This window comes from Hippopotamus amphibius, chromosome 5, assembly GCF_030028045.1.
Source record: "Hippopotamus amphibius kiboko isolate mHipAmp2 chromosome 5, mHipAmp2.hap2, whole genome shotgun sequence".
Classification (NCBI taxonomy): domain Eukaryota; kingdom Metazoa; phylum Chordata; class Mammalia; order Artiodactyla; family Hippopotamidae; genus Hippopotamus; species Hippopotamus amphibius.
In genome coordinates, this window is record NC_080190.1 from 19156548 (window position 1) to 19170678 (window position 14131).

The 14131-nt window shown below is 42.3% G+C and overlaps 1 protein-coding gene across 4 annotated transcripts in view; it reads right to left on the reverse strand.

The window, feature by feature from the left end:
* Positions 1-14131, reverse strand: part of ACSL5 (acyl-CoA synthetase long chain family member 5) — a 76104-nt gene that overhangs the window by 2280 nt on the left and 59693 nt on the right. For 3 of the 4 annotated variants that reach the window (XM_057734408.1, XM_057734407.1, XM_057734409.1), the window contains 13 exons: positions 12477-12576; positions 11317-11495; positions 10508-10540; positions 10367-10418; positions 9510-9583; positions 9063-9140; positions 7830-7964; positions 6618-6752; positions 6001-6096; positions 2856-2928; positions 2490-2578; positions 2069-2185; positions 521-664 (listed from right to left, as the gene is read on the reverse strand). In XM_057734408.1, the coding sequence (XP_057590391.1) occupies positions 521-664; positions 2069-2185; positions 2490-2578; positions 2856-2928; positions 6001-6096; positions 6618-6752; positions 7830-7964; positions 9063-9140; positions 9510-9583; positions 10367-10418; positions 10508-10540; positions 11317-11495; positions 12477-12576 (1305 nt within the window). The remainder of the gene's footprint in view (positions 1-520; positions 665-2068; positions 2186-2489; positions 2579-2855; positions 2929-6000; positions 6097-6617; positions 6753-7829; positions 7965-9062; positions 9141-9509; positions 9584-10366; positions 10419-10507; positions 10541-11316; positions 11496-12476; positions 12577-14131) is intronic. The other variant, XM_057734411.1, reaches the window with a different exon arrangement.

The window sequence follows — 14131 nt, forward strand, 5'->3', positions numbered from 1 at the left end:
AAATTCAGGACTGGCGTCCTACAATTTTCTCTCCATATATTTCAAACCCTCATGGAACTCTAATCGCATTTTTCCACTCAATATCGCTACAAAAATGTTCTTTTCAGACATGATTGTCCAAAAAGAAGTGGTGCTCAACAGTAAGCTTAAAGTATTTCTAACCTGTCCATATGAACCCTCCCCCACTCCCAAGAAGCTAAGTTGAAGTGAGGTATACGTAAGACAGTTTGTGCCAGAGGAACTCCTATTGTAGCGGAAACAAAGTGTAACTTGGGGCTCTTCTACTGAATGGCTACCCCTTAGTGTAACTTTTAACAATTGTACAGAGTCTATCATAGTTTCAAAGGATTTTTTTTCATTTATAGTGCCTTATTTGAGGTTTGGAGTATGGCTTCATTTCTTTAGTTTTGTAAGCTCAGATATTCTCATCTTTAAATCTACCTATACAGATTTCCTGTAGCTACAAAAGTTGGCATGGTCTGTGCCTGAAACTGGCTATCATTAAGACAATATATATTACCCGTAAGCTTTCCCCATGTACAAAAATTTGTGAAACCAGGCTACTCCTGATGTAGATGTTTTCTATCTTCTCTGGAGCAATGTATTCTCCTTGGGCCAGCTTGAAAATGTTCTTTTTTCGGTCAATGACCTTCAGAGTTCCATTCTACAGGAGACAGAGAGATAACAGTGTCAGTGTTTCTGAACCCTATTGAGTGATGTCAATGAAGAGAGGTGACGTCAGAGGTAATCTTCCTTCTTTAAACTTGACCTCTCCATTGACTTTTGGGAAATCTTTCATTTCTCTGTCTTGGCTTTGGGTAAAGGGGAGGAAGGCAGCTTTCCACAAAACCTGTCTATACTGCATGTGTCTATGAAGAGTCAGTGGGCAGCCTCAGAAAAAGTCCCCTGGACCCGCTGAGACTGTGAAGATGGTTGCCTCATCCGACGAAGAAATTCTGCAGCTCTGAATATCCAACTTAATTTCCAGTCACTCCTTTTCCAGAACTCTCGGTAATAGGGAAGGTGCTATCTTTTATTAAGACTTCTGAATTAGACCTCCCCCTCCTTGACTCCCTTTTCTGTATTCCTCCTGTTAGATCTGAGAGCAGACGCTACAGCTCCACTGCGTCACTGCTTATCAAGCAAGTCAGAAATTGCACTTGTTAGGACAGAAGCAGGGCCAGGGAGGGCTCTCGGACCAGCCACCAGAGGTCATTTGCAGCTTCATTTCTCTGGGCTAATTGGTCTGAGGAGCTTAGGTTTTTAGGGATTTGAATTGTAAAATTGGGACAAGGCAAATACAGTCCACATGATCACACCCTAAATAGGGCAATAGACTGAACCAACTCTGAAACCATCAACAAGGCTGACTCAAGAAACTAGCCATCAGTTCAGCCTAACAGATGTTATCGGAAAGTGACTCATAAGCCTCAGTCCTTTATAACTCTAGTGTGAGAACACATCATTAGGACCAGTGTTCTTAGAAATCTTGTCAAACATTCCTTGAATGTCACTTAAATCTTGAGAATATTGAGCAAGAAGAAAGTTTTCAATCTACTTATGTTCCCGTTCTCCCAGCACGTAGTAGACAGAAACTTTCCAGAGAGGAAAGCTCTTGGAAAATCCCCACAGGGGTTCTAAGGCTGCATCATTACCATGCAATAATTTCCTCTGCTCTTAGGAAAACAGATGGGGTTGACAGACTACTTACTGCTGATGACTGTCAGCAAGCTATGCTTTAAAAAAGCCTCGGTGTCTTCCACCAAGAGAAGCTGTGAAGGTCATTGAGGGAGCAAAAACTAGCCTCTGCATACACCTGGTTTAGAAATCCTGCATCCTGGTTTTGATATGTCTCTATATATTAAGTGGAAAGAAACTTATCCCTTTGAAACTCATAAAAGGCAAATGCGATAGGCCCATGGAGTTATCACAATTTCTGCCTCAAGAAAAGTAAAAATCACAACAACAACAACAATAAAACAGACTACACTTCTTTGGAAACGTCACATAATATTCCTCTGTCTTTGAGCAAATCTATTCCCCTGTCAAGTTTTGAAGAAACACCCACCGGGAGCCAGCGACCAATATCTCCTGTGTGCAGCCAGCCGTCCTTGTCCAAGGCTTCATCTGTCTTCTCCTGGTCCTTCAGGTACCCCTTGAACACATTGGTGCCCCTGATGCAGATCTGCACATAAGATGGTACAAAGTGGTGACAACAGCTTTGTAGCAAAGCTGCTACAAAACACCTACGTTCACCTTTAATCTTTTTTTTCCTATCACCTTGAATCGTTTGATGCTTTCCACTAATGTATGAAGAGCACCAGATTTTAATCCCCACTGTGGGGGACAGGAAAGTTAGGCTCAGAGACATTGAATTCCTCGCTAAAATTCTCAAAAGAATCAAATGCAAACCTGCTCACAGGTGTGCTTTTTCTGATACAAACACCCCCACCATGATTGAAAATGACTGCCGGGCACCGCCTACCCACCTCTCCTTCATTGTTCACTGCAAAGTAGTTCATATCAGCCACATCTTCCAGCTTCACATGATTGCAAGCTAGGGGGACTCCAACGTGGCCTAGAACACACCACACTGAATCAGCCCGGCTACCGTGAAACGGGGATAATTCCAGCCATATTTTCAGAGATGTTTATGAATTGACTCTAAAAGAAATTGAAAAGTCATCTGGCACCAATGCTGGAGAGCCAAGATAGGAGGGCCTGGACCAAAGCTCAAGTTTGGCATCTGCCACATTCATCTAGGGCATTGATGTTATCTAAACGCCTAAGTCCTGGTTCATCTAGAACCCCTCTCCCAACCACTGCACTTCCTGACCAGTTGACAAAGAACCTACCTGATTTCCAATCCCCAAGTGATGTAATTGTACAGCCAGCAGTGCATTCTGTTTGACCATAAGCTTCTAACACCTGCGTAAACCAAAGAAGCGCTTTGAGACTTAAGATAAAGCAGGAGATGGTCATGCCCTATGGAGAGACATGAGGAAAGCAAGGTCTCTGAGGTTGGAGGACACTTAGTGTCCTAATACCTTGAATTCATGCCTGAGCTGCTAAGTCTTTACAACTGTCGATTCACTCAGAAACCAAAAGGGTCCAGAAATAGACCAAAGTATGGAAACATACTATACCTGAGTAGCATTTTTTTTAAGGGAAATAGCTGTAGTGTAGAACAGGGGTTGGCAAACTTTTTGTATGTAGGACGAGATAGTGAATATTTTTGACCTTGTGAGCCACTTGGTCTCTATTTCAATGACTTAACTCTGCCAATGTAGCCCCAAAGCAGCAGTAGATAATATGTAAATAAATGGGTATGGCTGTGTTCCTCTGAAATTTTACTCATAAATACAGGCAGTGGGCCAGATTTGGCCTGTGCTGCAGTTTGCCAACTCCTGGTAGAAAGTATAATCTTCACTGCAGAGGGGGTTTGGGGGAAACAAGTGCACAGGCTGCAGTGAGGGTGTGGCCTGTCACAGGCAGAGCTGGTGGAGGAGAGGAAGGCATTTCTGGGAGGGGTGCGGCAATAGGACCTCTGACCTATTGGTTTTAGGAGCTGAGGGAAAGGAAGGTATTAAGACAGCCAAGAAGATGCTAGTTTGAAAGACCAGAGGAACTCTGACATTGGCATCAATTCAGAACCTTTTTTGATTGTGGTTATACACATAGGGGACACTAGATGAGTGTTGTGCATGTTGGCCGAATGAATGAACTAGTTAGCCATTTGGGGGAAAAAGGGATATGAGACTATATCTGTATTCAAGCCCTTTTACTAAATTACAGGTAGAGGAGAGACAATTGCAAAAAAGTAAAACTGTAAGGTTACCAGAAAATCTGGATGAAAACAGTTTTATGCAATATTGAGAGATAGGAGGCCTGTCTAAACAATTATAAAACCACATAGAAAAGGTGACTTACTGCATACACATTTGAAATTTTTATATAGCAATATACAGTCCAAAGAGATGAGACTAGGAAAAATATTTCTAATACAACAAAGATTAATTTTATTACTATACAAAGAACTCTTAGAAAGCAAGGTGAGGGACTTCCTGGTGGCACAGTGGTTAAGAATCCACCTGCCAATGCAGGGGTCACGGATTCGATCCCTGGTCTGGGAAGATCCCACATGCCATGGAGCAACTAAGCCCGGGCACCACAACCACTGAGCCGGTGCTCTAGAGCCTGTGAGCCACAACTACTGAGCCCACGTGTTGCATCTACTGAAGCCTGTGTGCCTAGAGCCCAGGCTCTGCAACGAGAGAAGCCACTGCAATAAGAAGTCCAAGCACCACAGCGAAGAGTATCCCCCGCTCATCACAACTAGAGAGAGTCTGCACACAGCAACAAAGACCCAATGCAGCCAATAATAAATAAGTAAGCAAATAAATTTTTTAAAAAAGGAAAAAGGGAAAAAAATAGTAAAAAAGAGAAAAGAAAAGAAAGAAAAAAAGAAAGCAAGATGAAAGAGAACCAGATCATCCTTTGCCCATTTTTCTATAAGGAAGTAATAGAGTAGTTCATGAAAGAAATACAAGTGCCAGTAAGCAATAGAAAAGATGTTTAGTGTTAATAAAAGAAACAAAGTTGCAGTAAGATTTTTCGTGTATCTAATTGGCTAATATTTATTTAAATAACTGAAAAGTCTATCACTAGCAAAAGTGTGGGGACATCAGGACATGTACATTATTTGCAGGAATGTATAAAAAAGACAAGACCTTTCTGGAGGGAAGTGTGATAATCTATATTAACATGTAAAAAAACCCATATACTTTGACCCAATAATCTCCACTTGCAAGGATTTACCCTAAATCAATAATAGCTTAAATATACACAAGTATCTTTATCACTTGATTATAACAGCAAAAAAAAAAAAAAAATGGTAAACAACTCCGGTGTCCATCAATAGGAGACTACTTCTTTGGGTACATTCAATAAACTATTACAAAACCATTAAAATGATGTTTATTTGACAGGGAGCAGTGTTAATGTGGCACTGTTTAATAAGCATTTTAGAACACTGATGCCATTTTTAAAGCTTATACTTCAGGGACTTCCTAGGTGACACAGTGGTTAAGAATCTGCCTGCCAAACCCGTGCAGGGGACATGGGTTTGATCCCTGCCCTGGGAAGATACCATGTGCCGCAGAGCAACTAAACCCATGTGCCACAACAATTGAGCCTGTGCTCTAAAGCCCATGAGCCACAACTATTGAGTCCATGTGCCACAACTACCGAAGCCCACGTGTCTAGAGCCCGTGCTCCACAACAAGAGAGGCCACCACAACGAGGAGCCCGCACACCACAACGAAGAGTAGCCCCAGCTCACTGCAACTAGAGAAAGCCTGTGTGCAGCAACAAAGACCCAACACAGCCAATAAAATAAATGAATAAATCAATAAACTTATTAAAAAAAGTATCTTACAATGTTTATTAAAAAATAATAATAAAGGTTATGCTTCATTTATAGTTATTATAAAACATTGGCTATAGTCCCCGTGTTGCACAGCATATCCTTGTAGCTTCCTTTATAGCTACTAGCTTATATCTCTTACTACCCTGCTCCTATATTCCCCCTTCCTCCTCCCCACTGGTAACCACAAGTTTCTTCTCTATATCTGTGAGTCTGCTGCTTTTTTTGTTATATTCACTAGTCTGTTATATTTTTTTAGACTCCATGTGTAAGTGATATCACACAGTATTTGTCTTTGTCTGACTTCTTTCACTTAGCATAACTTCCTCCAGGTCCATTCATGTTGCTGCAAATGGCAAAATTTTGTTACCACTGATATCATTGTGCAAAGTTTTCTGTACACGAGGTTTCTGTGCATGAAGAGGTGACTGGAAAGATACTTTCTCTTGATTTTGAGATTTTGGCTGACTTTCTCTTTGCTGCTTTTCATTTGTGTTTTCATTTTTATTTAAATAGTGAGCTTTATTTGTGCAAAAGTGAAATAAGCTGTCATCAAAAAAAGGTGCTTGGCTTACCGGACATCCCATTGCTGCCCGGAGGAACAACAAGACAGGAGAGGAGATGGGGGCAGCTCCGGTGACCATGAAACGAACCTTCCCGCCCAGGCTTTCCTGTTTAATAGAAACAAAAGATCTGCTGAAGACTATTCCCTTGGTTTCAGTTTCCTGCATTGCAAAATGGGTAGAACAGCCTACCTACCCGGTGTTGTCATGAGAATGAAACTCGTCAATTTACAAAGTACTTAGAATAGGGTCCAGCATTGTAGAAAAGAATTTAAAATGTCAGCTATTAATGTCACCAGCGTCCAGAGTTGGGACCAGACCTGTAATTTTTTTTTAATTTCCTCAAATAATTTATATTCTTGGACCCTTCAAATTACTTATAATCTCAACAGCCCACCTAAGAGAATGGGAGGGCTGGAACCTAAGAAAAATCCACTTTCTGCTTTTTGACCAAATCCCTTTGGTGACAACGTTGTCCCAGAGAGATCTCAAAAGGTGAGTGAAAACAGAAAGTTTGAAAGTCTCTCCAGTTAAAGAGGCACTTGACCATCAAAGGAAAAGCAAAGTATGCTGAGTCAGCGAGCAGCCCAGATACTCACCTGCCTTCATCCAGGATCTACCCAACTAACCTGGATCTTTGCAAAGATGAGCTTGTCCCAGAGACTGTTGCGTCTGATGATACCCTTTTTCACTTCACTGAATTTACAGGCAACAGCCAAGTTCAACAAGAACTTCTTCAAGGGTGTCTTGGCTTCATTGTGTACCTGCAGGGTGACAGCTCCTCTTAGTTGGAAACCTACTGGAGATACTCACCAAGGCCATTCATCAGTGAGCCAGAGATAGTGCCTCCTAGCTTTATAAGAAAGCGTCTCTTATTCACGTGCTGGTATGCTGAATACTGATGAGCTCACATACACACAGAGCTTCAGCTCCTCCAGATTCCTCGTCCTTAGCAAACCCTCTTGACAACTGAGATAGCATGTCCTCAAAAGGTAGTCAACATCTGTCTACAAAGTTACCTGAGAGTACTGATTAAATAGCTGATTGGGTACCACTGTTAGGGCATTTGATTTAGTATTATATGTATGTATGTAGCCTCATAATATTACAAAGAAAACATCTCATTGGCCATTTTTGAAGATTTCTGGGGCATCAGTTCATTATTTTGAAGACTGATAAAGGAAAAAATAAAATATTTGTCATGCCTTTGTGGAAGAATCTCAGCTAATGAAGGCAAGAGAAATGCTTGGATTAGAAAAATCACCATTTTGCCAACCTTAATGAAAAGCAGAGCAGTAAACAATGACAGCTAAAACTGTTACGAGGCAGTGGGATTCTGGCCTGACCCCTTATTAGATCTGACTCTGGACAAGTTATTTAACCTCCAAGGTTCAGTCTCCTCACCTGTAATTTAGGGGTAGTAAGTGTTGGCATGATTTTCTGGGCTTTTGTAGAAATTAAATAATAGAATGCATATGAAATATCTACTGTGGGGCCTGGCACTTCAGCAAGAAGCACACTAACCAGTTGGTGTTATGAAATCAGAGTAACAACTACCCAGTAAGTCAGCTGAATTTTCAGGGGCTCCCCAACTCTCTGAATTAATCTCTTTCTCCAGATCACATCCAAGTAATCTCATCCAGAGGAAAGGGGGTTTCATTTGTTGTGGTTTTTCACGGCTGCATTTGGAAGTGTGGCTGTACGTGGATGCTGGTAGGAGGTGAGGGGTGGAAGTGGAGCACGTTGCTTAGCAACGTAGCGTCCCTAAGAGCTTCAGTCAGACCTAAGCCCCAGACAGCTCCTGCAGCTCAGGGCCAGCCCAGCAGAAGCAAGGTTAGTACCTTATCATAGACCCTGTTAACGAGTCGAGGCACCGTGGGAAAGATTGTGGGCTTCAGGGTCTTCATGTCATCAGGCAGCAGCCGAATATCTCCTTGGAAGAATCCAACTCTGGCTCCACAAGAATACACAATAGCCTAAAAGCAAAGCCAAAGAGCAGGGCTCAGAGCTAAAGAACTGCTTCAGATGGGGTCCATTTGAGACAGAATTGAGGATGTCCAATGGCCACTTTTCTCTGGACAGGACCCCCACCTCTGATATTTCAGGTACCCAGAACTCTGAGACCCTACCCCCAGACAGGATGGAAACTCACTGCTGCTAAGGTGGTGCGACAGGTAAGACAGATTGTGAGACTGAAGGCCCAGCCCTACTCCACCCACAGCTTGGGTGAGTGTCTAAGGCATCATCCTTTGTAGGAGACCATTCATTACGTAGCACTAAGAAAAAACACTGCCACTCCAATGAACATGCCTACAATTGTAAGACCATCTCAATTTCAGAAATGGTAAAATGTGAAAAAATACGCTTATTAGGGTAGATATTTTTTAATCAGATATCAACACTTTAGCCCAAGGAACTGAATCTTCCATTTCGGCATTTCATGCATCCAGACATAAGCTGGTTGAAGAGGTATTTAGGCCGAGACCGGAGACAGGATTTTCCATCCCTAATAACACCTGCATTTTTGCTTTTGGTTCTCAAATCAGCCTCAGAATAGCCTGAAAGGCGTGGAGTCCACTCCCAGAGGCCAGCTCTCCCCCAGCACATGCGCAATCCTCAACAGCTCCACCTTCAACACTCTGGAGGCCTTACCTGGATCAAAGGCTCCTTCTCCGCCCCTCTGTGTGGAACTTCCTTCTCTCTAACCCTAGATCTTTTCAAAAATTCTAACCCAAATCAAAGAAAAAAGAAAAAACAATGCTTCGTATCCCTGCTCAGAATGGAAGGTAGGTGGTAACCTCCCAGCTGTGGGCCGCCTGGACTCGCAGGCACCCCGTGTGAAGGCAGAAGCAAGCATTTGCCCCATGGGGCACACACAGACTCAACAGCAAAAGGCTCTGTGGCAGGTTAGGGGTGATGCCAAGATTAGGACTCAGCCATGCCAAATCCCTGCTTCTGCCCTTCCTATTAGAGAAATGATTGTAAGTGTTGCAGAGCTGCCTTTGGAATAAATGTGGGACTAGCAAGTCAGAACCCTCTTTTTCACTTACCTGCTAGGAATATAGGATCCTTACCTGTACAATCCTCTCAAACATATGAGCCAAGGGGAGGTAGGATATGGTCACGTCCTCAGGGTTGAGCTCAAAAGTATACTATAGATCAGGAAACGGAAAGGAGACAACATTGGATTAATGGCAACTCTCTCTTCCAAAGAAGATTTAGACACTTCCTTCTAGGACTGCCGCATACAGTTGTGCAGGTGTGCACTGTGCAACTCTAAGTGGTGCCCTAACTGCACAGAGTGTGGGGATCTGCAGTGACCCTAAAAGAGCAAAACTCCAAAGACGCACCAGGGTTTATCCACACTCAGGCCTTCAACCTGTTTTTTTTTTTTAAAAAAAGCTAGAGATTTATTGTTCTTCAACCTGTTTTTTTCCTCTCGGCCTCCTCTAACTTTAAGATGAAAATCTTATGACAGGTTCACATTTTAACGAGAGCCTCTTTTTCAATTGACCACTGACCTCTATATGTTTGAGAACAGCAGCAGCATTTGAAATGATATTTTCATGGGTTAACATGGCTCCTTTGGGGTCACCTGTAGGAAACAAGAGGTGGAAAGATCCATTAAATGGCTAATAGGTAGCCTTTGGCATTGAAACGAGAAGCTCCTTTTGACTGGTTCTGTTCCAGGGAGGCGAGAGCTTCCCCTGTCACCATGTCTTTTTATGAATGATGTATGACTCTGCTTATGAATGATGGATGTCCCCAGAGATTCTACTTCTGACAGCATCATTAGCTTGTGCTGACACACAGGGCATAGCCACAGCTGCAGACAGCAACACAGTCAAAAAGAACATTCCAAGGAACCCGCCTCTCTCCTTCAGCTGTTTTCACATTGAAGACTTCAGGTCTAACAATAGTCCCTAGCCGTCACTTTATAAACTGGGCACAGTAGAATGGATATAACTTCTGGGTCATGTTAAAATTTATTATGAGTTTTAATAGCTACATACAGGGGAGAAAGAGGATGCAGAGTGATCTGTGTAGAACTACCCCTGGGCTATCTTGATTGAGTGAAACCATTCCAGTGATGTCCAATTGAGAGAGTGGTGGGTTGGGGGAGAAAGTTGACTTTCTGATACCATCTTTAAGACCTCTGAAATCCATAGCATGTAAACACCTCCCACTGTGTTCAATGAAACTGATTTGCTTATGCTTAGGTTTTTCTATGTGGGCATCCATACTCAGAAGTCTTAGATTATAAGGCCCTAAGGATAGGTCTCATTATAGGGTATATTTACCAGCCCACCAGTGGTCAGGGACTCAAGCCATGTTTTTGGCTGAGCAGGGCCTCTGGGGCAACTTCCTGGGCACTGACCTGTGGTCCCACTGGTGAAGCAGATGATGCTCAGGTCTTCTGGTGCAGGAGGCTGGAGGGGGGAAGCACAAGGGCTTAGTCTACTGTGAGCTTTGAAAGTTGAATATGGCAAGACTCAAAGTCAGGCAGAAGAAAACTTACCATGGGTTTTCTGAAGTTCTCTTTGCCTATATTCTGCGTGAACAGAAAACCAAGAAAGAAAGACATTAGTTGAGATGGACAGACTTGGAACAAATACAGTCCTCCCTTTCCCTTTTGCATGAGAACACCTCTGTGGGAATACAACCAAAATTCCAACATGGATCAGGCCCAGAAGCCAACTTTCAGGCACAGTGGAAGCCTCGGGGTAGACTACAACTTTCCTCTAGAATACCAACTCAAGAGGGCAGATCCCACATGTCCAAACTTCCCATCAGACTCCTAAGGTTCACCCTTCTAGGACTATTGCTAAATCATTTTGAATAAAATGAATAGTTGACATTTCAAGGCTTACTACACTTTATATTACTGTCCTAAGCACTTTATATTCTCTCATTTAATTCTTTACAACTCCTCTGTGAGTTAGGGACTATTTCATCCTTATTTTACAGAGTGGGAAAGAAGATGTGGAGCAACTGGCTCAAGGTCACCTAATTAATGTACGTGGAGCTGGAACGCAAACCTGGGAAGCCTGGCTCCAGGACCATATCCTTAACTGCCACTAACCTCTGTATTTATAAATTCTCTACTCAGAAGTCTGCGCATGCTGGCCACAGACCTTCCTCACCCATTGGCATAGTTTCGGAGTTGTCTTGGGGAAATGATTCCCAAAGCTTCACAGCATGACTGTCATTTACTCCTTTCCTGCTACCCCTGGAGAACAACAGCTTGCTCTCTGTGTAGAAGTCCTGTAAGTTGCTCACAGTGTCAGACCAGCCTTCCAGCTGTGAGTTGAGCTTCAGACCCATTACCTCAGCATCAAACAGGGATAAGATCTCAAGTCCACATTTCTCCCCCCTCTTCTTCAGGTCATCCTCAAAGGGATCCATGAGGATGATACGTTTCAGGCCCGGGGTGAGTCCCTTTTCCACATTCTTAATCAGGACCAATGCCTTTTGGGGCGTATCACAGATCACCGTGGTGATATCAGCTGAAAGCAGAAATAGAGCCAGGGTTCACCCTCCTGCTTGGCTGTGTACCCGACTGTCTTGCAAAGAGGAAGAGATTTTTGAAAATTTCAAAGCTACTGGGTCCCTGAAGGAAATTATGTCTGTAAATCAGCTTTATAATGTATAAAATCAGAAACATTCCATCGATAATAAATAAGCTTCATTGAAACAGAAGCACTTAGTTTTCTTGCGTTGCCGCCAGCAATTTATAGGTTCTAGAGGAGCCACAAAATTCCTTCTGCTTAAGAATATAGGCACAGTGTATGAATCACATAGATGTGGTCCTGTCAATGTGTTTTATTTGGGGGAGAGGAGAGGAGGGATTAGAACGGAAAGGAGGGGGCAGTGGTATTTTAGCAGACAAGCATTTTATGACTTTTAATGTTAGTATTTGCTTTGATGCTTGTTTACACAAATAGAAACCTTCTGATTATGTCTATAGTTCAAATAGATCTACTCAATCTACTAGTTCTGGGACATACAGTAACATCTAGTCTATGTCTTATTGGCCCATTGAACTTGAATTTGTTTCTCTAACAATGGTAATTTTGTCTACAGACTCACCATGGATATTGGTACATGCTGGTGAACTATACTGACTTCGATTTTCAAGAATAGGAAATTAAACCAGTAGTTTCATAGTGATACAGTCAATTAAGCGATTTATTTACTCACTTTATGGTCTTTCATCCAAGGTGGTCGGTGAAAATAGTCTTATTGCTAAACTGTACTGTCATACTACACTACCTTGAAGCATTTCATTGAACCTTCTATCTGAGTATATCCCTGCCTCACGGGCTTTTTGTAACCTCTCTCTAAATTATATCCTAAGTACTACAGGACAAGAGAGACTTGAGCATTTTTCTGGTCACAGCATTCTAAGTCTGCTAACAAAAGCAGATAATGAGGGATTACTCAGCATCAAGAAAGAATCAAGTTAAAAGGTAATAGCAAAGTTTTACCCTTGTTGACAATGTATATGACGGCATCTTCTCCCAAGGTGTCATACAGGGGGACAGCTATCATGGAGTATGTGTAACAAGCAAATTCAGAGATGACCCACTGTGTGGAGAGAAGTTCAAATAAGGACTAGTGTATACTTTGAAAAGGAAACATAGTAATTCAGTCATTTAGTCAACAAATGCTTATTTGGTGGCTCTGTGTTTAAAAAAAAATCACTTTTTTGTGATGCCCTAGGGACTGCCACTGCTGATGCTATAAAATATAATTAAATAAAGGAGATAAGATAGGTGCAGAGACAACTGTAAAACAAAAGGAGAGTGTAATAAGTTCTATCCATAAGAGTTATGGAAAGCATTAGGGAGTCTTAAGGAGGTAGAATCACTCTCAGGGGTGAGGTAAGGCAGTCTGGGGCTGTTTTGGGAAAAGTGATGGAAATTGGGCAGGGCTTTGAAGGACAGGTAGGATTTGGTTATGGAAATAGCACCAGAGAAGGTATTCAAGGAAGAAGGAAGTGAATGAACAAAGATAGGATTGCATGACATCACTATGTATATATCAGACAGCACAAAAAAGGACAGGAAATGAATTGGGAAGGTGGGCCAGAATCTGCTAATGGCAGGCCTTAAATGTCAGTCTAGGTATTGTGAACTAAATTGTGTTCCCCCTAAAATTCACGTTGAAGCCATATCCCCAATGCAATTGTTTTTGTAGATGGTGCCTTTAAGGAGGTAACTAAGGTTAAATGATGTCATAAGGATGGGGCCCTGATCCAATATAACTGTTGTCCTTATAAGAAAAAGAAGAAACACTGGGGTGTTAGAGAAAAGGTCACGTGAGGACACAGCAAGAAGGCAGCCGTCTGCAAGCCAAGAAGAGAGGCCTCAGGAGATACCAAACCTGCTGCTATCTTGATCTTGAACTGCCAGGCTCCAGGACTTTGAGAAAATTAATTTCTGTTGTTTTAAGCCACTAGTCTGTGGTATTTTGTTATGACAGCCCTAGTAGACCAAGACACTAGGTTTGGTGTTAAGTCCCTGAACTAGAATCAAGTATATCTCTTGAGGAGGCTGGGTGAAGATGAAGTATGTAGATGCACCTAAAAGTACAGCCAGGACCCTCTTGGATTTTCAGTTAAGCAACTGGCTCTGGTGAGCATCCAACGATTCTGAAACATACAAAGGCTTTCTCTGAGAATATTGGGTCTAATGACTTGAACTTGAAGATAAGCTTAATTCCACTCATCTTAATGGCTAAAATCTGCTTTCAACTCACTGTGGGAAGATGGCTACAGCTGGTCTCAGTAGCAATGGATGCCTTGGTTATTAGTTCAGGTACAATGTGCAAGTTCCGATTCTAGTATGAATTCATCCCTTTCCGCATCATCCTTGAACTCTTATTTGCCAGTCCCTCATCGCTTCCTTATTTTCCTCATACAACAGACTGACTTAAAATGACACAGAATGGGAGGCTTGTAAGAGAAGTTCAGTCACCTAGCAAATAGCACTAGACATTCAGCTAGGATTAAAGAGGTCCTGCTCTGTAACTCTTTTGAGTGGAACAGTATTTAAAGAATCTGAAGTCTTTAAACAGCTTTGATAAGTCATCAGCAAGTGATAAGTCATGAGCAAGTGTGCTGGATCTGGGGTAGGGTTTA